Consider the following 25,348-nt stretch of genomic DNA (forward strand, 5'->3'; position numbering starts at 1 on the left):
CCTCCCTCAACAGAAGATCCCTCCCAGCAACAACTGTCCTCCAGCAACAGAAGACCCCCCCCCCAGTCACAATTATATCCCCTGCCAGCAATAGTAGACCCCCCCCCCCCACACACACACACACACACACACACACACACAAAATTAGATCCCCTCCAGCAATAATAGATTTCCCAGCAGCCAGCATCAATAGACCCTCCATACATTCAGTGCTGGAGGTGCCGGAGCTGCGTTCTCCTGAGTTCCCGTTGAAAAAAGCCCCAAAAAAGCCCAATATATATATATATATATATATATATATATATATATATATATATATATATACTGTATAGTGTGTGTGAAACATGTAAGGTGCCATTGCTGACCTCACTCCCGAAATGTTAATTGCATTCCCTTGGAATGATCCCACCTAGTGTACAGGCCTGGAGACTCTACCACAACGGTCTGGCCTTAAGAGGTATATTAACTCACTAGATTGTTCCAAAAAGGAATTATACCTTTTGAGTGGATTAAACCTTTAAAATGGAGAGTTGTTGGGTGATTAAAACCAGCTGACCATCTAGTCTTCCTTGCTTGCAGTGGTAGAGAAAGGAACATGTTTTCAGGGCATTAAACCCTCCAAAAGAATCCACTGCATTGTGGGTGTTTGGCTTTTTCTGGTTCAGACTCAGCTATAACATTCCAAAGAGGACTGGCCATACACAGAGCTAATTCTACTCACTGTATGTGTGTAAGTAAATATGGTGGCAACACTTGGCTTGAAGACCCCCACTCTGCTAATAGAAATAGCCTATCCTACCCAATTTGGTAGCTTGCAAACATATCACCTACCCAGACCTTTCACTCTTTGAGACCCTTAGTGGCCTTCTCCTGGGAATCTTGCTACCACGTCCTTCTTTCCCTAACCTACTCTTTCTTCCTACTGTGCTCTCCTCCTCCTCAAGAACCTAATATATACCTTCCCACTGTCAATAACAATTCATAATAAATTCTCATGTGCCCTGACCCCCCTTCTGACCATTCAGTGGCTCCTTCCTTCTCATCTCACCCCCAAACTTCCCTTAGTTTGAACATTCATACACCTTCAATGACTCTCAATTGGGGTTAAAAAAAATACTAAGTACAGAGAAATATGTGTTGATCCTGCCCCACGGCGGTTCTCTTTCTTTGTAATATTTTACTATGACACTGGTCTACCTCTACTGATATTACCTGAGAAGTTTGAAGATGGTCAGAGCGAAAAGCAAAATTGTTGGGCTGTAGGTCATGGGCCACTTGAGATACTGATCCATTCAATATGGATCCCACTGATTGAGCTGGTGAACCAGTCTTTGTGTACCTCACGTCCTGCACATAGTCCTTCAAACCTAACCCCCATTCTTCAGATTCTGGTACCGAAGTCACTTTTTCTTTCTTCTCTCCATCCAAGTCATCTTCACCGCTGAACGATTCAGTGTCCTCTGAGTGGGTTTCAGATGAATCATCAAACTCTGTACTGGCCCCAACGATACCATCTGGACAGGCATCGGCAAAGGCTTGCAAGACATCCGCAATGGGAACGCTATAATGGGGATAATAAAATAAGTCATGAGGGATTATGGAAACTTTAGCTGCGCTCTTATCATCCACAGGGTAGGTTCCCTCTTGCGGATGGTCTTCAACAGAATCCAGATGTTCTGTGCTTGATTTGTATGCTTGGAAGACGGTCATCTGTTTGGAAAGGTCACCTTCTAATTTATCTTTGGATTTATGTACGACATACTTGAAGGGGTCATCTTCTTCATTTTGGTCATGCGGTGTCACTAATCCACTATCATCCGACATCGGTGATGGCTTTATGGAATCTTGAGAGTCCTCAGAGTGGTAAAAGAGGTCATTTGGTTCAGAAATTGAAGAAAATGATGAAGAAGAGTCACAATATTTATTGTAATTATCACTGAATATATACTTTGGCTCCTGATAATTTGGTCCACCTGAAGTTGGTTTTGGTGAATTTTCATCTACTAAGTTGTGGTGAAGGTCTCCTTGTCCATTAGAAAGTAAAACTGGCTCCACTTGACTTTCAATATTTAGGGTTTTATTTAGCCCATTAGCAGAGATTTCCCCTGAGACATCAGCATTCAATGAAGACATTTCAGGCCGACGTGAAAACTTGTCAAACATAAACCCAACCATCTTTGGTACTGAGCCCTGATTAGCTTCTGCTAGGAGCTGATGTGGTTTGCTCAAACCGTCCATGGAACTTGGCCTTCTGTCATCTGCAACATTAACTTCTGTGTAGATGTGCGTCTCCGGAGGGGTAAGAGGCCTTGTCTGAAGTTCCACCGTAAACTCATTCTCCTCGTTTTTGGGTATAGTAATAATCTTGCCTTCTTCTTCCTTAGGACCATCTTTGTATCGCACGTATGTCATTTCCACCGGAGCATCTTCCTTGTGATCTGTGAAATCATCCTACCGAATAAAGGAAAAAAGTAAGAAATTAATATTTTATTCACCAATTTCTTCATTGACATGAAATTTGCAAGGGACCTTTTTAAGTCCATACTTGGAAGTAACATATTTCAAACATAAAATAATGTCTGCTACTATGAGAAATTTTGCTATTTGGTATTGTATCCAGAAACTGGAAAATATCTGGTTTGGGCTGAAGACCATGTTGGACTGACTAGATCGGTCACTAGTCATGGGTAGGTGGCTGTGTGGGCAGTGGGGAAGGAATAACTCCCAGTGGGTTGTGCCCAGTGGTGCATGGTGGTGGTGGACCCTCTTGGGGGCTTGGGCTACTACCTTTCTGGTACGTCCTTGTCATTTCAGCAAGAAGATTTGGGTGGGGAAGAAGGAGCCCCTGGTGTCCAGAAAAGTGCAACTCTTGATGTCAGGTTCAGAGAAAGTTTATTAAAAATGTAAACATGTATATCAAGCCAACGAGTTTCAGGGAGGATGGACTCCCCTTTCTTCAGGGCTGTTTCTGCGTGCTAGTGGGTGGAAGTGGTTCCCAAAAAAGGATTTTAATATATTCTTTACTGCCATGATCTCAGCACTGTCCTGATGCACACATTATTTCTAAAGACCAGGGACCATCTGCCAGCAGTGGAGGATATCTAGAAATCCTTTTTTGGGAGCTGCTCCCACCCACAAGAGAGCAGCAAAAGCCCTGAAGAAGGGGAAATCCATTTCCACGAAACAGGTTGGCCTGATGTACATGTTCACATTTTCAATAAACGTTCTATGAATCCGACATCAAGAGTTGCACTTTTCTAGAAACACGGGAGCTCTGGCCAACTGCAGAAAAGAAAACCAATGGCGTAAATTAAACTTACCGGGTCAAGTTCTGGAAAATGCTCCAGGAACTGTGTGACGTACGTCATTATGGATTGTTCATCTGGCGAATCCACCATCACATCTACAACCAGATGGATTACAAAGACTTAACAAAGGTAATGAAAAGCAGATTTGCACAAAATCAGAGTTTAATTTACTGAAATCAGGTTGATGAAGAATGATTACCAGTGGCTGATGTGAGTGAATGCACTTTGTACAATGTATTCTTTATTATCTAATCTACGTGTTCTGTTACACGGTTAAAATAACTGGGCTAGTCTTGTGATTCCGATACACCTTAAGCCAGGTTTTAGACATCACTTTTCTACACGAAGTTATGCAGCATTATTAACTATTAACATGACAAAGACGGAGCAGAAGCACATGGACCAGGACCTCACTCTGCTCTCTACTCCTGTTAGCCAACCTCCACTGTTAGATTGGCAGCACTGTGCAATGTAGTAGAGCAGGGTTTCTCAACCAGGGTTCCCTGCAACTCAAGGGTTCCTCCAAAGGTTACTAGGGGTTCCTTGAGCAATGAGCAATTTCTGCCTCTCAGATAAGTTCCCATTGATACCCTTGATCTTTTTTAGCTATCTGTAGGGAGGCAATTCTTCTCAATGACCACAAGTGTAAGAAGCATTATTCCCACTGTCCATCAGACTAATATATCATGAGTTGTAGATATAGTCATTTTAAGCAGGGGTTCCCTGAGACTGGAAAGTTATTTCAAAGGGTATTCTTGTGATCCAAGCACCCCTACAATACAGTACGGCAAGGTCTGTGACCCCACTTTTCACAACTGCACTTGAGCTATGAAGCATGGTCACCAGCCTGCAGTGGCCTGCTGATTGGACAATGAAGAAGAGGCAGCATGCTGTTAAGGTCAATACTCTACTCTCTTCTCCTGTCAGCAAGTTCCCAGTGATAGATGGGCAACACAGTGTGATGCAGTACAGCCTGTCTGGCTCACAGTGTAAGATGTGCATGGATTAAAAGGAAGCTAATATCAATTCACATTAATTACACATCTATTTATTTTTTATAGATAAAATAGTTAAATGGTCACTTTTTATATACATTAATATAGGCAGGTTTACAATATTAAATATTTGTTTTGTCACAATATACAACACTATGCTGAGAAGATGTCATTGGTCTGCTGCAGGTAGGAAGATACATTTCCTTTTGTGATCAGATGGCAACATTGTAACTATTTAGCAAGTCACAAGTTGATCACAATCAGATGACATCTTCACATTACTTTATATCTAATTCTAAGTCCACTTATTTTTTTAGCCTGTAGCACTTTATACCCCAATGTCATTTTTTTTTTTTAATTCTTTACCCTCTGGTTCCAAAAGCCGTGGGATGTTGAGACTCTGCTGTGCAATAGTGAATGCGTCTTCCAAGTTCTCCCTGGGCGATCTTTCCAGTGCTTTCTTGATGTCCACAAGGCTGGAGTCTATGGCTTTAATAACGGCCAAGAAGGCGAGTCCACTTCTCCAACTACCAGCAAAATCCTGAACCGCCACTCCGTACCTGAGAGGAAGGAGAGAGAGGAAGATATGGATTGATAACGCTTAGAGTCACACTCATCCAAGAAATGAATACCGAATGTGCCTACAACACCCCCTTCCTCTGAGTTGTTTGAAGGCTATATTGTAGTTGGATTTATCTGTTGCATAGATGTCTATGGGCTGGCCGTTCATCATGCATGGGCTCATGTATAAGCAGTACATAGACCTCTGTAGGCAGCTGGTTATCATTCATGAGCTTATATATTAACTGTCTATGGGTTACCCATTCATCATTCATGGGGTCATGTATGAGCAGTACATAGATGTCTATGGGTTACCCATTCATCATTCATGGGGTCATGTATGAGCAGTACATAGATGTCTATGGGTTACCCATTCATCATTCATGGGGTCATGTATGAGTAGTACATACAGTAGAAGTCTATGGGTTGCCCATTCATCATTTATAGGGACATGTATGAGCAGTACATAGATGTCTATGGGTTGTCCATTCATCATTCAAGAAGTCAGGTATGAGTAGTACATAGATGTCTATGGGTTACCCATTCTTCATTCATGTGGTCATGTATGAGCAGTACATAGATGTCTATGGGTTACCCATTCTTCATTCATGTGGTCATGTATGAGCAGTACATAGATGTCTTAGGGTTCCCATTCATCATTCATAGGGTCATGTATGAGCAGTACATAGATGTCTTAGGGTTCCCATTCATCATTCATAGGGTCATGTATGAGCAGTACATAGATGTCTTAGGGTTCCCATTCATCATTCATGGGGTCATGTATGAGCAGTATATAGATGTCTATGAGTTCCCCATTCATCATTCATGGGGGTCATGTATGAGTAGTACATACAGTAGAAGTCTATGGGTTGCCCATTCATAATTCATGGGGACATGTATGAGCAGTACATAGATGTCTATGGGTTGCCCATTCATAATTTATAGGGTCGTGTATGAGCAGTACATAGATGTTCATGGGTTGTCCAGTCATCATTCATGGAGTCATGTATGAGCAGTACATAGATGTCTTAGGATTCCCCGTTCATCGTTCATGGGGCCATGTATGAGCAGAACATAGATGTCTATGGGTTCCTGGTTCATCATCCATGGGGTCATGTATGAGCAGTACATAGATGTTTATAGGTTGCCCATTCATCATTCATAGGGTCATGTATGAGCGGTACATAGATGTCTTAAGGTTCCCGGTTCATCATTCATGTGGTCATGTATGAGCAGTACATAGATGTCTATAGGTTGCCCATTCATCATTCATAGGGTCATGTATGAGCAGTACATAGATGTCTATGGGTTCCCGGTTCATCATTCATGGGGTCATGTATGAGCGGTACATAGATGTCTTAAGGCTCCCGGTTCATCATTCATGTGGTCATGTATGAGCAGTACATAGATTTCTATATGTTGCCCATTCATCATCCATGGGGACATGTATGAGCAGTACATAGATTTCTATAGGTTGCCCATTCATCATCCATGGGGTCATGTATGAGCAGTACATAGATGTCTATAGGTTGCCCATTCATCATTCATAGGGTCATGTATGAGCAGTACATAGATGTCTATGGGTTCCCGGTTCATCATTCATGGGGTCATGTATGAGCAGTACATAGATTTCTATGGGTTGCCTCAAGTCATCATTCAGGGACTCATGTCTTATAAATAAATGAATGAGAACTAATAATTAATATGATTATTAGCATTGGTGTGGAAAAAGGAATGCAGAGTGTGGAATGAAAACTCCTTCAATCCAAGCAAATTTCCTACAGCAATTTGGTTCTTTTCCAGAGAGTCGTGTTGATTGGATCCAAGAACAGATGATAAAACCCATCAGAGTACCCATAATGACTGGAAGAGGGAAGCCTCCAGAGTTTCCAGCTCTCCTGCCATATGATAGCAAGTATATAGACACTCCACCCATCCAGCATATACGTCCCATCTATATTATGCACCTAGGTGGCTTCCATGCATGCCATAATGTATGCTACACTCTAGACCCGCCCTTCCAGAATAACTTTTTTTTTTAGCAATCAAAAATCTTTTCCTGATATACAATTTACTTCCATTTTTTTTACAGTTTACCTTTTGAATACAATTAGCACAGAAAGAGTCTGCCAATTCTATTGATCTTGATGACTTCACTATTAATGTGTCCATGGACTGTTACCTGTCAATGCCTGTATATTCAGAAACACACACACATATATATATATATACAGTATAACATATAGAAAAGGGACGAACACCTCCCTATTCAGCAGAACTCCCAAACAAGGGGGAAAGTTCTGCCCAGAAACGCGAACTCCCTTGAAGTCTATGGGAGCCGAACATTAGAAATCAAAAGTAGGCTTATATGCAAGTAATTGGCCTTAAAGGAGTATGGGGGTCCGGGTACTGCCCTGGGGGGGGACGGACATGTATCAATGCAGTTTTTTTTAAAACAATAGTTTTTTTCAGGAGCAGTGATTTTAATTTAAAGTGAAACAATAAAAATGAAAAATTCCTTTAAATATAGTGCCTGGGGGGGTCCTCTTAGTCTGCCTGTAAAGTGGCGCATCTGTATAAAAAAAAAAAAAAACGAGTCAAATTACATTTAAATTGACTCGCAGTTGCAACTGCCGACGCTCGGCTATTTAAAAAAAAAAGAAAGAAAGAAACGGAGTGGGCCCCCCCCCCCCCATTCCATACCAGACCTGGAACCCCATGCCAAAATGTTATAAAAAAAAAAAAAATGGTGTGAGGTCTTCTCCACACCTCAGCCCCCAGACCGCCACCCAACACCCCCTCCCCCCCCGGGGGTGGAGATATTTTTTTAAATTTCCTTTTCGGGTGGGGTCGTGATTGACAATGAATTTACAACAGGTGACACTGTTTTTTTTTTTTTTTTTAATAAAGGAATTGGCAAAAACCTGTCTACTGTTTTTATTTATTTTGACACTTTTTTGGTGAATGGGTAGGGGTACTATGTAACCCATACTCATTCACATGGGGGTGGGGGTAAGATCTGGGGCCCCCTTATTCAAGGGGTTTTCAGATTTTGATAAGCCTCCCACCCGCAGAAGACCCGAAGGCTGACCCCCATGCTGTTTTTTTTTTTTTTTACTGTTTATTTATTCAGCTGTCAGCGGGGAAACCAATCATTTAGAGGGTCATGTATGAGCAGTACATAGATGTCTATGGGCTGCTCGTTGACCATTCATCAGCTTTTGTATGAAGAGTATACAGAGGTCTATGGATTGCCCATTCATCATTCATAAACTCAAGTATTATCAGTATATAGATGTCTATGATCTTCCCGTTCATCATTAATGAGCTCTCGTATAAGAAGACATTTATCGGTTGCCCATTGATCATTCATGGGCACATGTATATGCAGTACATAGATGTCTATGGGTTGCCCAGACATCATTTGTGAGCTGATGTATGAGTAGTATATAGGATGTCTATGGGTGGCCTGTTGATCATTCACAGACTCATGTACAGTGCCTTTATCTAATCTTTAATGGTTTTAGGACCAATTTATTGATTTTTTATTTTCCTTCTCTCTCAAAGCTGCACCCCGGTACATGCAGACCTAGATGGCTACACTGTTTCCAGGTCTGCTATGGGGGGGAAGATAGAAAATAACGAGAACACTAAAAACATTTTTTTCTTGCCAGCAGATGGCCTTCAAGCCCCCCCACCTAGTCGCCCCGTAACAGGAGGCAGAAGAGGGACAAGCGTTCTTACTTTCTTGTTCTCAGCTGAACCCAGCTGAGCAGAGCTTTGATGGCCTTCCGCTGATCCTTAATTGATACGGACAGACTTTTCTCCGTGCTGGGCGTGCTGGGGTGAGACGCGTCCGACTCGCTCCCGCTGGCAGGGAAGACAGACTGGAAGAGGACGACATTCTGTTCAGGTTTCCTGTGAGCTCTTTAATCTGCGAGCGGAGAGAATACACAAGTCACAAACGTTGCTGCACAATGCTGATAACGGCGCGTGAGGTGATCTACGCGTTTCTGTGGAGCGAATTCTCCTTTCTGAACAAGGAATGGACAAATCCCCTTATTATTGTACAAGGCACTTTTTAACTGCTTCTCTGTAAACTAAAAAATAAATAAATAAATCAAATAAAACTATAAATAAATAATATAAAACAAATAAAATAAAACTAAAAAACAAATAAAATAAAACAAATAATACAAGTAAAATAAATAAAATAAAACTAAAAAATAAATAAATAAAATAAAAATAAAATAAATAATAGAAATAAAATAAAAATAAAAATAAATAAAAAATAAAATACAAATAAAATAAATAATAAAAAATAAATAAAAATAAAACAAATCATAAAAATAAAATAAATAAAATAAAACTAAAAATAAATAAAAAAATAAAATAAAAATAAAATAAATAATAAAAATAAAATAATAATAAAGAATAATACTAAAATAGTACCATAAAATAAATAATAATAAAAAAATAAAATAAAATAATAAAATTCAGAGATCTAATTAAAATAGTCATTGCTAATTAGAGGCTACGGGGCCACCAATAGGGCATTACAGGACCCAGTCCCCACCACATCGGCAGAGGGGCCCTTCCATTTTCTCCCCCCCCCCATTCTTTGCTTGCAAAAGCAATATGGCCACTTGTCACATGAGCTATTGTGGTGGGCATGTCACCATTGCAAGCTGGTGGGAGAGGTGGCAGAGCAGTAAAACCTTATGGTTGAGCTGCGTTCTTACTGCCCCCCCCTTCTCTCAATCACTTCTCCTTTTTTTACAAAGACAACAGCTGGGTACATGCCAGAGCCACAAACCAAAGCATTGTGTGAAGGATGCTTCACCCCCAGAAATGCCATTTCCTGCTTGTGTGATTGGCTCACTGATTTTCCCAGAAGTCTGCACTACAAGTTAGATTTTAGGCATCCCCTGCAATAGGAATTTCTGTTTTGGTGAGATAACACCCAAGGATTCCATACTTCTAAGGGGATGCAGACTTTCTACTGGGGATGCTACTTTCCTCATCAGAACACAGAGGCACCAGGTGATTATAATGAACCAGACCCTCCCATTCAGAATCAGTCTGCACAGGGAATGGGGAAACAAACAGCTATTTCCTCACAGCACCAAAAGTAGGAATCTGCTACAAATACCTGCAATATATATTGCTCACCCTGAAGGTTTTTTTTTTCTAAACAAAATTGGAGTTACTCTTTAAATCAATCTGGACTCGTTATTATTTGGTTTGGCGTTTTTTTCTTTTGGTTTTGCTTTTAGCAGAATCATTCCATCTCATGGCAGACCCGGTTACCCAAATGAAAGGACGTCCACATTCCCTGCCAGCTGTGATAAAAGCCAGAAGGGTGAAATCAATTCTCCTTCATCAGCCATCCCTCAGCCATGATCTACCTGCAAGAAGAGGTATGATGTTCCAGATCAAACCGAGAAACCAGCGAGGGGTTTCCATCAGCGATTTTCGGCTGCGTCTATACTGACCAACTTCACCTGGAAAGAAACGAGTACCAACATTAATTGAATCCACAGAGATACAGCTCCTGTCTTCTTCTATGTCTTGGATACCGACAACCATTCCCACCATAAATCTGTTCCTGCACACCTGGAAGTTTTGGGTGCTCCCAACCACCTCAGTGTATTCTTATCTCCCCCTGATATATTCTTTATAATAGAAAATAAATAAAGTCCAACAGGGATGGTGAGAACTCCTCATAATGGGGCACAGCGGGTGTACAGACCCGGGAACTCAGCACAGGGATGGTGGGAACCCCTCATAATGGGCACAGCGGGTGTACAGACCCGGGAACTCAGCACAGGGATGGTGGGAACCCCTCATAATGGACACAGCGGGTGTACAGACCCGGGAACTCAGCACAGGGATGGTGGGAACCCCTCATAATGGGCACAGCAGGTGTACAGACCTGGGAACTCAGCACAGGGATGGTGGGAACCCCTCATAATGGACACAGCGGGTGTACAGACCGGGAACTCAGCACAGGGATGGTGGGAACCCCTCATAATGGGCACAGCGGGTGTACAGACCTGGGAACTCAGGCACAGGGATGGTGGGAACCCCTCATAATGGGCACAGCAGGTGTACAGACCTGGGAACTCAGCACAGGGATGGTGGGAACCCCTCATAATGGACACAGCGGGGTGTACAGACCCTGGGAACTCAGCACAGGGATGGTGGGAACCCCTCATAATGGGCACAGCGGGGTGTACAGACCTGGGAACTCAGCACAGGGATGGTGGGAACCCCTCATAATGGGCACAGCAGGTGTACAGACCTGGAACTCAGCACAGGGATGGTGGGAACCCCTCATAATGGACACAGCGGGTGTACAGACCCGGGAACTCAGCACAGGATGGTGGGAACCCTTCATAATGGGCACAGCTGGTGTACAGACCTGGGAACTCAGCACAGGGATGGTGGGAACCCCTCATAATGGGCACAGCAGGTGTACAGACCCGGGAACTCAGCACAGGGATGGTGGGAACCCCTCATAATGGGCACAGCAGGTGTACAGACCCGGGAACTCAGCACAGGGATGGTGGGAACCCCTTATAATGGGCACAGCAGGTGTACAGACCCGGGAACTCAGCACAGGGATGGTGGGTACTCCTCATAGGGTGGTGTGGCACCCAATGTGCAGTGTCCCTTCAGTGGATTATAGCAGGACAACGCTGAATTGCTGCACACGGGACTTCAAGAATAAGGTAAGAGAGGAAAGAAAAAAATAATAATGCTAAAAGTTGTATTTATAGGTCATTCTGTTCATTTCCTCCCTTATGTTTCTCCAGTTCGCCCCGATATTGACTCTGCATCCTCTACAGCTGGAACAATTTAATTTTCACAGCAGACTGATTGTGTTTCTATAATCTGGACCCAAGCCAGCTTAGAAATCATTTCTGAATTAAATCTCAGAAATCCGATTAAAGCCTCGCGCACGCGTCCGGAGGAGAGCCGGTCAGAAAGCATTTAGTCAATGAGCAATTCATCCGCACGCTGCACACCAGACTGACGGCTGTCATTAGAGGACAACCACCCGAGGATGCCCTTCCCTGAATGCCTCCTGGAAATGCTGGCTGCCTGGCTGCTCAGGTATTCTTGGGCCACCAGCCCGGGACAAGCATGAAGGAGAATGAGAATGCCGGCTCTGTATATTTGTTCAATACTGAAGACAGAGGATGAGCATAACAGCCAGGAAACTCCTACAGAGATTAACAGGCAGCCAAGCTAATTCTAATGACACTTTCCACTCCCAGCACTGCATTGTGGGGGGGGGGGGGTGAGGGAGTCGCATGCTCCCCTTTACCTGGAAAGCAGGGCGTACATGCCAAATTGTGCCCCCCCCAAAAAAAAGTTCCAGCACTAATCTGCATGTTTACCCCCTAGGCATAAATTCCCCCTCCCTCCCAGTACAAATCAGCCCCCCCCCCGCTAAAATCCCCTTCCCAGCATGAATCCTTTGCCCCCCCCACCCCCCCCCCCCCCCCCACTGACTCAAATCGTCTCATTCCCCATATGCCCCAACACAAATCCACTCCCCCTGGAAAAAAGTCCCCCCCTCCTAGTACAAATCCTCTACCCCTCAAATCTCCCCTCTGAGCACAAATCTTCTCCCCCTCCCACTCCAAATCTCCCCCCCCCAGCACAAATTCTCCCCAATCCACCATCCTAGCACAAATCACCCCAAATGTCCCCTCATAGCGTAAATACCCCAATCATCCCTGCTAGTATAAATTCCCCATTATCGGCTCCCCCACCCCAGCACAAATCCCCTCCCCCCCCCTACCATATTACCTTTTCTAGCACAAATCCCCCCAAATGTCCCCTCATCGCACAAATACCCCCAATCATCCCTGCTAGTATAAATTCCCCTTATCCTCTCCCCCCTCCTAGTACAAATCCTCTACCCCTCAAATCTCCCCTCTGAGCACAAATCCTCTCCCCCTCCCACTCCAAATCCCCCCTCCCAGCACAAATTCCTCCTCAATCCACCATCCTAGCACCAAAATCCCCCCCAAATGCACCCTCATCGCACAAATACCCCCAATCATCCCTGCTAGTATAAATTCCCCATTATCGACTCCCCCCTCCAGCCCGCCCTAGCACAAATCCCCTCCCCCCCTACCATATTACCTTTTCTAGCACAAGCCCCTCAAAAATTCCCCCTCCTAGCACAAACCTTCTTCCCCCCATCCCCCCCCTCCCAATATAAATCCTGTCAAATCACCAACTCCTAACACACATCCCTAAATTTCCCCTCTGAGAACAATCCTTACCAGTGCCACCCCCTCAAATTCCCCTTCCCAACACGAATCCCCTACCCAAAACTCCTTGTGGTGCCCCCCACCACCCACCTCCCATGATACCACAGTGCCCAGGGCAGCCGCCCCTCCTGCCCCCCTCTTATCCCGGCCCTGCCTGGACATACCGAGGTGTGGCAATAGGAGGCCTGCAGAACAAATTTAAAGTGCATGTCCAGGAGTAACCCAAATGTAACCCCCCTCCCCAAATTCCCCCCTCTAGGTAATCCCCCAACATTGTTTTATTTTTCTTTCACCTTGGACCTCTTCCGATCAACTGCTATTTCTACTGCCTGTGATATCATCATCACCATCATCTGTAAAATCCTGAGGAGGCATCTGCTGGAAGTTCACAACTTATATCTTATAACACACAGGTGTCTATTTATAAAACAATTGTTGGGTGGATGTCACAATCATTCATCCAGGCTGAACGAATCCCCCCCCCCATATTTTCTATAATACTCTGACTTCCCACAATCATCAGCTCCATCTAGTGACCGAAATGTGGTATATTTTCTAAATGGAGGGTTTTTCAGGACCAATATACCGCATTTTGGTCACTAGATGGAGCCGGCGATCACAGGAAGTCATAGAACATTATTTTGTTAAAAAAAAAAAAAATTGCAGGACATTTCGTTCAACTTGTACAAATGCTTCTGACATTTTTATAATGAATGTTTTATAAATAGACCCCTCCCCCCCCCCCCCCCAGTGCTGCTTTTACGATGTGTGGATGAGCGCGGCTTCCAGCCCAGGCCGGCCAATATATATCTCCAATACATGAGCATTTCCACATATATTATCCTATTAAATGGACAATACAGTGCCTTGAAAAAGTATTCATACCCCTTGAAATTTTCCACATTTTGTCATGTTACAACCAAAAACGTAAATGTATTTTATTGGGATTTTATGTGATAGACCAACACAAAGTGGTACATAATTGTGAAGTGGAAGGAAAATGATAAATGATACAAATAAATATGTGAAAAGTGTGGGGGGCATTTGTATGGCGCCCCCCGGAGTCAATACTTTGTAGAACCGCCTTTCACTACAATTACAGCTACAAGTCTTTTTGGGGATGTCTCTACCAGCTTTGCACATCTAGAGAGGACATTTTTGCCAATTCTTCTTATTTGCAAAATATCTCAAGCTCTGTCAGATTGGATGGAGAGCGTCTGTGAACAGCAATTTTCAAGTCTTGCCACAGATTCTCAATGTGATTTAGGTCTGGACTGTGACTGGGCCATTCTAACACATGAATATGCTTTGATCTAAACCATTCCATTGTAGCTCTGGCTGTATGTTTCGGGTCGTTGTCCTGCTGGAAGGTGAACCTCCGCCCCAGTCTCAAGTCTTTTGATGACTCTAACAGGTTTTCTTCTAAGATTGTCCTGTATTTGTCTCCATCCATCTTCCCATCAACTCTGACCAGCTTCCCTGTCCCTGCTGAAGAAAAGCATCCCCACCACATGATGCTGCCACCGCCATGTTTCACGGTGGGGATGGTGTGTTCAGGGTGATGTGCAGTGTCAGTTTTCCCCCACACATAGCGTTTTGCTTTTAGGCCATAAAGTTGAATTTTGGTCTCCTCTGACCAGAGCACCTTCTTCTACATGTTTGCTGTGTCCTCCACATGGCTTCTCACAAACTACAAACAGGACTTCTTATGACTTTCTTCCACCAATGTCTTTCTTCTTGTCACTCTTCCATAAAGGGCAGATTTGTGGAGAACACGACTAATAGTTGTCCTGTGGACAGATTCTCCCACCTGAGCTGTGGATCTCTGCAGCTCCTCCAGAGTTACCATGGACCTCTTGGCTCTTCTCTGATGAATGTTCTCCTTGCCCGGCCGGTCAGTTTAGGCAGACGGCCATGTCTTGGTAGGTTTGCAGTTGTGCCATACTCTTTCAATTTTCAGATGATGGATTGAACAGAGCTCCGTGAGATGTTCAAAGCTTTGGATATAACCTAACCCTGCTTTATACTTCTCCACAACTTTATCCCTGACCTGTCTGGTGTGGTCCTTGGCCTCCATGATGCTGTTTGTTCACTAAGGTTCTCCAACAAAACCTCTGAGGGCTTCACATAACAGCTGTATTTATACTGAGAAAAAATGACACACAGGTGGATTCTATTTACTAATTAGGTGACTTCTGAAGGCAATTGGTTCCACTAGATTTTAGTTAGGGGTATCAGAGTAAAGGGGGCTGAATAGAAATGCCCCCCCACACTTTTCACATATTTATTTATAAAAAATGTTGAAAAACATTTATCATTTTCCTTCCACTTCACAACTATGTGCCACTTTGTGTTGGTCTATCACATAAAATACATTCAAGTTTTTGGTTGTAATATGACAAAATGTGGGAAATGTCAAGGGGTATGAATACTTTTTCAAGGCACTGTACATGGGTCTATACGGGGTGCTTTACTGTGTTTTTCCAGCACAGGGGTTTCATGCGTCCGTCTGCTGGTGCCCCATTCATTTCTACTAGGACACCCCGCTGCACAGATACAGCCACTGTGTCCTAATCTGACATACGGGTGAGTGCAGGTCCCTGGATGTATACAGGGTGAGGACCCCACATGTCATATTAGGACACAGCGACTGTCCCAGCAGACACCAGTACCTGTACATACTTGTGCCAGGAAACCACAGGCCTGCACAGGGCACCCAATAAAGAGCCCCATGGGAATGGACCTTATCCACTTGAAGACCCGGCCTTTCCTGCTACTTTTTGTTTACAAGTGAAAAATCTGTATTTTTTTTGCTAGAAAATTACTTTGAACCCCCCCACACATTATTTAATACACTATATTACCAAAAGTATTGGGACACCTGCCTTTACACACACATGACCTTTAATGACATCCCAGTCTTTAGTCTGTAGGGTTCAATATTGAGTTGGTCCACCCTTTGCAGCTATAACAGCTTCAACTCTTCTGGGAAGGCCGTCCGCAAGGTTTAGGAGGGTGTCTATGGGAATGTTTGACCATTCTTCCAGAAGAGCATTTGTGAGATCAGGCACTGATGTTGGACGAGAAGGCCTGGCTCGCAGTCTCCGCTCAAAATCATCCCTAAGGTGTTCTATCGGGTTGAGGTCAGGACTCTGTGCAGGCCAGTCAAGTTCCTCCACCCTAAACTCGCTCCTCCGTGTCTTTATGGACCTTGCTTTGTGCACTGGTGCGCAGTCATGTTGGAACAGGAAGGGGCCATCCCCAAACTGTTCCCACAAAGTTGGGAGCATGAAATTGTCCAAAATGTCTTGGTATGCTGACGCCTTAAGAGTTCCCTTCAGTGGAACTAAGGAGGTCAGGCACTGCTGTTGGACAAGAAGGCTTGGCTTGCAGTCTCCGCTCTAATTCATCCCAAAGGTGTTCTACCGTGTTGAGGTCAGGACTCTGTGCAGGACAGCCAAGTACCTCCACCCCAAACTCGCTCATCCATGTCTTTATGGACCTTGCTTTGTGCACTGGTCCAAATCATTTGGTGGAGGGGGGATTATGGTGGGGGGGTTATTGTTCAGGGGTTGGGTTTGGCTCCTTAGTTCCAGTAAAGGGAACTTTTAAGGCGTCAGCATACCAAGACATTCTGGACAATTTCATGCTCTCAACTTTGTGGGAACAGTTTGGGGACGGCCCCTTCCTGTTCCAACATGACTGCGCACCAGTGCACAAAGCAAGGTCCATAAAAACATGGAGGAGCGAGTTTTTGGGTAATAGGAACTTGACTGGCCTGCACAGAGTCCTGACCTCAACCCAATAGAACACTTTTGGGATGAAATCGAGCGGAGACTGTGAGCCAGGCCTTCTCGTCCAACATCAGCGCCTGACCTCACAAATGCACTTCTGGAAGAATGGTCAAACATTCCCATAGACACACTCCTAAACCTTTGTGGACGGCCTTCCCAGAAGAGTTGAAGCTGTTATAGCTGTAAAGGGCGGAGCCAACTCAATATTGAACTCTACGGACTAAGACTGGCATGTCATTAAAGTTCATGTGTGTAAAGGCTGGCGTCCCAATACTTTTGGTAATATAGTGTATTAAATAATGTTTGGGGGTTCTAAGTAATTTTCTAGCTAAAAAAATACAGATTTTTTTTACTTGTAAACAAAAAGTAGCAGGAAAGGCCGGGTCTTCAAGTGGTTAAGGTCCATTCCCATAGGGCTCTGTATTACATGCCCTGTGCAGGCCTGTGGTTTCCTGGCACAAGGATGTGTACAATCAGGTACAACAATGTATCATTTTATTGTATTGTAATTGTATAAAAGATACAAACATTCACTTTTTTTATCTGTGGAACCTTTGCTTACCTGCTTTGAGAGGATTCTAAACGTCTTGGTTCATCTCACAAGCTCTACAACCCAGGCTGGGGTTACGGCCAACCGCACGCTTTGGCTTACAATCTGGTGAGCTTGCATTTCACGTGGCGATTTTATTTCTACGCGACCCATTTACTGGCCAATATTTATCTGCATCATCTGCCCAATAATTGGGACTTTCTTTCAATTATTCACCAAAAACTTTTTATGTATTATTCTCAATTTCATTTTTCACTTTGGACGTTATTTAGTGCGATTTTTTTTTTCCCCTTTGTATTAACGTTTTGCGCCCGTCACTTTGTCGCTGCCCTCCTCCCTGATCCCCGGCGCCCTGCAGATTCCCGAGACGGGAGAACACACACACACACTGCTCCGGTAAGTAGACAGATGAGGACACTTACATTGCTGTCTTCCAGAAACTTGAGCGCTTTGGCGATGTTATTCAGCCGGAATATGCGATGAGTTGACGATTTGTATTCATGGAGCTGAAAATGCAGACAGGAATGTCGTTATTAGAAATCTGGAAGACGTATTGAAATATTAATCACGAAGCTCTTCTGGAAGTCGCACTGGATGGATAAATAAAGAGCAACAAAAGGGCTAAAAATGTCTCTTCTGGAGAAAACGCTGCTCCGCGCTCCCTCCAGGAGAAGACTTTTCTCGGAAATGGAACGGAAATGAGATAAATGATCAATGTTTGATAAACGTACACCTATTTGTACCGCCTGCGCAACTGCTTGTGAGAGTCTTCCAAAGAATGTTTTATAAGTAGACCGTTTGGCAACTGCATAGCTCCCAACTGTCCCGGATTTGGAGGGACTGTCCCGGATTTGGAGGGGCTGTCCCGGATTTGGAGGGACTGTCCCGGATTTGGAGGGGCTGTCCCGGATTTGGAGGGGCTGTCCCGGATTTGGAGGGGCTGTCCCGGATTTGGAGGGACTGTCCCGGATTTGGAGGGACTGTCCCTGATTTGGAGCAACTGTCCCGAATTTGGAGGGACTGTCCCGGTTTTCGAGGAACTGTCCCTGATTTGGAGGGACTGTCCCAGATTTCGAGGGACTGTCCCTGATTTGGAACAATGTCCCTCATTCATCCTCATTTGTCTCTCATTTTGGTCTGATTTATGTAGCTGTATATAAAATGCACTTTTTATCTATCAAAAAGTGTTTTCCCAGCGCTAAACCTTTCATCTGATTTCTAAATGGCTGCATTTGTAAATTCCAAAAGCCAATATAAAGGAATAGTAGTGGTAAAAAAAAAACGCACTTGTGCGATTAACCATTTTTGTTTTTTTTGTACAATTCTCCTTTAAGGGGGCGTGGCAAGGGGTGTGTCCTATGCCTGCATACTTTTGCTGATAGGTGTCCCTCATTCCCATCTCAAAAAGTTGGGAGGTGTGTAACTGGATTTAGTACTTTTTTAGACTGTGCTACCGTGACAGAAGTATTATGCCCTGTACACACACGATAGGATTTTCCGACAACAAAACCGTGGATTTTTTTCCGAAGGTTGTTGGCTCAAACTTGTCTTACGTACAAACGGTCACACAAATGTTGCCGGAAATTCCGAACGTCAAAAACGCGGTGACGTACAACAAGCCGAGAGCATTGAAGTTCAATAGCCAGTGCGGCTCTTCTGCTTAATTTCGAGCATGCATGGACTTTTGTGCGTTGGAATTGTGTACACGCGCTCGGAATTTCCGACAACAAGTCTTGTAGTCAGAAAATTTGAGAACCTGCTCTCAAACATTTGTTGGCGGAAATTCCAACAAAAATGTTCTATGGAGCGTACACGCGGTTGGACTTTCCGACAACAAGCTCACATCCAACATTTGCTGTCGGAAAATCCGACCGTGTGTACGGCCCATGGGGTTGTCAAAAGCCTTTAGCCTGCTAGGGATGACCCCCACTGGTGGACAAATCCCCCATATGCTACAGGCAGCTCAGCTAGTCACAAAGCAGTACATAACTGAGAACCAGAGGGGTGGGAGCTGTGCCCTTCAATGAAACTAGAGAAAAGGTTTTTACGGACAGCAGAAAAAAAATCCAATTTTTCCGTTACGTTCCTTGAAGGACACCTGGTAGAATCTTGACCATGGGGATGTCCCAAAGCAGTTTCCCTTGAGGGAGGCAAAAGACTGAACTGCTAGCAGATGGGGGGTTTGGCCACCAGCATGGACCATCCCTAGGGTGTGATTTGTTATTTCTGCCTAGTGTCCTACTCCTGAAGGTGGCACTATAACCCCAAAGTCAAGGTTCTATGGAACTCTATCCTTCAAAAAAATATATAAATATAATGGGCAGACTTGGTGGACCATGTGGTCTTCTTCTCCTGTCATTCTTCTATGTATTTCTGCCATGTTACTTTGAGGAGAAATGCTTCCAGCTTTGGGATATTTTTGAGCCCTGAACTACCAAACCAACATTGACTTACCAAGTTCTGCCCCGTCAGAACCTCCAGGAGGGCCATCAGGATTTTACCATCTTGAATATCCACAAACACATCTTTTACTTCCAGCGGTGGGGTGCACTGTGGAGACATGCAAGAGGCAGATATTATTATTACTCAACTGACCAAAGCACAAAACACACACGAGTCTTCCAGAGGAGGGCACTATCTAAAGCTCCCATACACTAGTACAGGGGTATTCAAACTGCGGCCCTCCAGGTGTTCAGGAACTACAATTCCCCTCATGCCTAGTCATGTCTGTGAATGTCAGAGTTTTACAATGCCTCATGGGATGTGTAGTTCTGCAACAGCTGGAGGGCCATAGTTTGAGGATCCCTGCACTAGTAGATGTACACATGAACATTCGTATGAAAATTCTTATCTGTACATTTGATGACTTGACGGACATCATTGAAAAGTAGTTCAAATTTTCACTTGCTTTTAACGTTCAGTTTTGGAAAGGATGGACTTTATGGACACATAAACAGTCTCTGTACTATGTCTTCAGTCTCTGACCATCTCCTGTAGTATGTCTGCAGTCTCTGACCATCTCCTGTATTATGTCTGCAGTCTCTGATCATCTCCTGTATTTTGTCTGCAGTCTCTGATCATCTCCTGTACTATGTCTGCAGTCTCTGACCATCTCCTGTACTATGTCTGCGTTTTCTGATCATCTCCTGTACTATGTCTGCAGTCTCTGATCATCTCCTGTAGTATGTCTGCAGTCTCTGACCATCACCTGTATCATGTCCCCAGTCTCTGACCATCTCCTGTAGTATGTCTGCAGTCTCTGATCATCTCCTGTACTATGTCTGCAGTCTCTGATCATCTCCTGTACTATGTCTGCAGTCTCTGACCATATCCTGTACTATGTCTGCAGTCTCTGACCATCTCCTGTACTATGTCTGCAGTCTCTGACCATCTCCTGTACTATGTCTGCAGTCTCTGACCATCTCCTGTACTATGTCTGCAGTCTCTGACCATCTCTTGTAGTATGTCTGCAGTCTCTGATCATCTCCTGTACTATGTCTGCAGTCTCTGACCATATCCTGTACCATGTCTGCAGTCTCTGACCATCTCCTGTACTATGTCTGCAGTCTCTGATCATCTCCTGTAGGATGTCTGCAGTCTCTGACCATCACCTGTATCATGTCCCCAGTCTCTGACCATCTCCTGTAGTATGTCTGCAGTCTCTGATCATCTCCTGTAGTATGTCTGCAGTCTCTGACCATATCCTGTACTATGTCCCCAGTCTCTGACCATCTCCTGTAGTATGTCTGCAGTCTCTGATCATCTCCTGTACTATGTCTGCAGTCTCTGATCATCTCCTGTATTATATCTGCAGTCTCTGACCATATCTTGTAGTATGTCTGCAGTCTCTGATCATCTCCTGTACTATGTCTGCAGTCTCTGACCATCTCCTGTACTATGTCTGCAGTCTCTGATCATCTCCTGTATTATGTCTGCAGTCTCTGATCATCTCCTGTATTATGTCTGCAGTCTCTGACCATCTCTTGTAGTATGTCTGCAGTCTCTGATCATCTCCTGTACTATGTCTGCAGTCTCTGATCATCTCCTGTATTATGTCTGCAGTCTCTGATCATCTCCTGTATTATGTCTGCAGTCTCTGACCATCTCCTGTATTATGTCTGCAGTCTCTGATCATCTCCTGTACTATGTCTGCAGTCTCTGACCATATCCTGTACTATGTCTGCAGTCTCTGACCATCTCCTGTACTATGTCTGCAGTCTCTGACCATCTCCTGTATTATGTCTGCAGTCTCTGATCATCTCCTGTACTATGTCTGCAGTCTCTGACCATATCCTGTACTATGTCTGCAGTCTCTGACCATCTCCTGTACTATGTCTGCAGTCTCTGACCATCTCCTGTACTATGTCTGCAGTCTCTGATCATCTCCTGTAGGATGTCTGCAGTCTCTGACCATCACCTGTATCATGTCCCCAGTCTCTGACCATCTCCTGTACTATGTCTGCAGTCTCTGATCATCTCCTGTAGTATGTCTGCAGTCTCTGACCATATCCTGTACTATGTCTGCAGTCTCTGATCATCTCCTGTACTATGTCCCCAGTCTCTGACCATCTCCTGTACTATGTCTGCAGTCTCTGATCATCTCCTGTATTATGTCTGCAGTCTCTGACCATCTCCTGTATCATGTCTGCAGTCTCTGGTCATTTCATGTACTATGTCTGCAGTCTCTGATCATCTCCTGTAGTATGTCTGCAGTCTCTGATCATCTCCTGTACTATGTCTGCAGTCTCTGATCATCTCCTGTACTATGTCCCCAGTCTCTGACCATCTCCTGTACTATGTCTGCAGTCTCTGATCATCTCCTGTATTATGTCTGCAGTCTCTGACCATCTCCTGTATCATGTCTGCAGTCTCTGGTCATTTCATGTAGTATGTCTGCAGTCTCTGATCATCTCCTGTACTATGTCTGCAGTCTCTGACCATCTCTTGTAGTATGTTTGCAGTCTCTGATCATCTCCTGTACTATGTCTGCAGTCTCTGACCATATCCTGTACTATGTCTGCAGTCTCTGACCATCTCTTGTAGTATGTCTGCAGTCTCTGATCATCTCCTGTAGTATGTCTGCAGTCTCTGACCATCACCTGTATCATGTCCCCAGTCTCTGACCATCTCCTGTAGTATGTCTGCAGTCTCTGATCATCTCCTGTACTATGTCTGCAGTCTTTGATCATCTCCTGTAGTATGTCTGCAGTCTCTGATCATCTCCTGTACTATGTCTGCAGTCTCTGATCATCTCCTGTAGTATGTCTGCAGTCTCTGACCATATCCTGTACTATGTCTGCAGTCTCTGATCATCTCCTGTACTATGTCCCCAGTCTCTGACCATCTCCTGTACTATGTCTGCAGTCTCTGATCATCTCCTGTATTATGTCTGCAGTCTCTGACCATCTCCTGTATCATGTCTGCAGTCTCTGGTCATTTCATGTACTATGTCTGCAGTCTCTGATCATCTCCTGTAGTATGTCTGCAGTCTCTGATCATCTCCTGTACTATGTCTGCAGTCTCTGATCATCTCCTGTACTATGTCCCCAGTCTCTGACCATCTCCTGTACTATGTCTGCAGTCTCTGATCATCTCCTGTATTATGTCTGCAGTCTCTGACCATCTCCTGTATCATGTCTGCAGTCTCTGGTCATTTCATGTAGTATGTCTGCAGTCTCTGATCATCTCCTGTACTATGTCTGCAGTCTCTGACCATCTCTTGTAGTATGTTTGCAGTCTCTGATCATCTCCTGTACTATGTCTGCAGTCTCTGACCATATCCTGTACTATGTCTGCAGTCTCTGACCATCTCTTGTAGTATGTCTGCAGTCTCTGATCATCTCCTGTAGTATGTCTGCAGTCTCTGACCATCACCTGTATCATGTCCCCAGTCTCTGACCATCTCCTGTAGTATGTCTGCAGTCTCTGATCATCTCCTGTACTATGTCTGCAGTCTCTGACCGTCTCCTGTACTATGTCTGCAGTCCCTGACCATCTCCTGTACTATGTGTGCAGTCTCTGATCATCTCCTGTACTATGTCTGCAGTCTCTGACCGTCTTCTTTATGTGACCCCTGAGCACACCTTGCCTTGGTGCTATTATCCAGCGCAGCCTCTAATCTAACTAGTGGCAGAGCAGTAACACAGACACAGTTTTATATTTCAGATGCATCGGTCGATGAGAAGGTCTAAGCAGCTGCGGCGCCCTCTGCAGTCCCATCAATTATGCAGAGCGATGCCGGAGATAAAGCCGATTACATTAAATCTTTAATTCTGTGTTTTTTACACCAAAGGAACCAACAACAAGAGTCGCACAATCAGCGCTCCGCCCGTCCAGAGGAAAGTCAGCGATTTTTGCCTCTTTGATTTTCTTGAATGTCTTTGAATTCCACTGAGGAGCCTCCTGTGTATAAATCCTCCGGGCTCCCCGCTGTGCGCATTCTGCACCGTCATACACAAAACTGCAGCAACAAGCCGCTTAGTCAAATCTATAAGATTGTTTTTATTGAGATCTGAGGATCCCGACAATTCTCTGTGTTGAGGCCGAACATTCCAACCTAATAAACCTCCATCCATGGGGCCAGGGAGCTGATAATCCTTAAAGGAGGACTCCTCTGCAAAGGGCTCCTATGGTTTAGTGCAGCCAGGCATTATAGTTACAGCTGGAGGCCTATTTATACATATTGGTGCAGGCTGCACAAATTCTGACTGTAATTTCCATAATAGAATAATTCATATGCTCGTCAGCCCCATCTAGTGGCCAAAATGCAGTATATTCTTTTTCATTGAGGTATTTCAGAAAACGATATCGCACTTTGGCCACTAGATGGAGCTTAAGGTCTAAATCCTCTAAACCCACCAGGGTCTATTCAACCCTTGAGTGTTAATAAAAGATTTTCGGTCATCAGGAACACCAGCTCCAATAATAAAAGACACACTCTTTCTCTGAAAATCGATCCTCAAGTGTCGCTCAAAATATACAGAAAGAGTTCATTGCGCAATACCGTTCAAATTTTTTTTATTGAAACATAAAAATGTGCATTCACAATTTCCACATCTTGTATTAAATGCAAATATTGTCTCCAAGGTACAAGCTCCTCGTCTCCTCACTGTTAATTCCGATGTACGAGACACGGAAGTGACGCCACCAGCTCCACCCGACTCGTTGTGTCACTTGTCATGTGACGTCTTCAAAGAGATTATTCAGGCCTTTACCATTTTTTTTATATGGTGATCCTGCCAGTAACACTTCCTGTCCCTGGATGGCTACGCTCATTTCTCCACTGTATCTATGGAGGAAGTCTGGGTTCTCACCCAAGCTGGACAACAAACAAACCTGCCCTTGTCCATGCCCATTGCACGGAGAATGGGGAAGTTACAGAAGAAAGATAGCATTGTTTTTGCTTCCAGTTCAACTCATTGGAATGACAAGGGTGCAATATTTTTTAGCAGGATCAACAAGTACCTTCTATACTTACAGAGAATATGTTGCCACACTGCCTAAGCGACTTCCAATAGAGTGTTTTCAACACATGACACCAGTAGGGTCCACCGTTGACACCATCATGGCACGGTTCACTGTAGACATCATCATGGCACAGCCTACAGTTGACAACATCATGACACGGCCCACTGTTGACACCATCATGGCATGGTCCACTGTTGACATCATCATGACACGGCCCACTGTTGACACCATCGTGGCACGGTCCACTGTTGACCCCATTATGGCACGGTTCACTGTTGACACCATTATGGCATGGTTCACTGTTGACACCATCATGGCACGGTCCTCTGTTGACACCATCAAGCCACGGTCCACTGTTGATGCCATCATCTAACAGTCCACT

At 44.3% G+C, this 25,348-nt stretch overlaps 1 protein-coding gene across 1 annotated transcript in view; it reads right to left on the reverse strand.

The window, feature by feature from the left end:
- CLMN (calmin) overlaps positions 1-25,348 on the reverse strand; it is a 175,101-nt gene that overhangs the window by 25,136 nt on the left and 124,617 nt on the right. Inside the window, 11 exon segments of the mRNA XM_073610631.1 lie at positions 1,213-2,451; positions 3,321-3,403; positions 4,670-4,863; positions 8,609-8,735; positions 8,738-8,798; positions 10,273-10,284; positions 10,286-10,309; positions 10,311-10,337; positions 10,339-10,368; positions 17,922-18,005; positions 19,954-20,049. Of these exon segments, the coding sequence (XP_073466732.1) occupies positions 1,213-2,451; positions 3,321-3,403; positions 4,670-4,863; positions 8,609-8,735; positions 8,738-8,798; positions 10,273-10,284; positions 10,286-10,309; positions 10,311-10,337; positions 10,339-10,368; positions 17,922-18,005; positions 19,954-20,049 (1,977 nt within the window).

Source organism: Aquarana catesbeiana, linkage group LG13, assembly GCF_042186555.1.
Source record: "Aquarana catesbeiana isolate 2022-GZ linkage group LG13, ASM4218655v1, whole genome shotgun sequence".
NCBI classification, from domain to species: domain Eukaryota; kingdom Metazoa; phylum Chordata; class Amphibia; order Anura; family Ranidae; genus Aquarana; species Aquarana catesbeiana.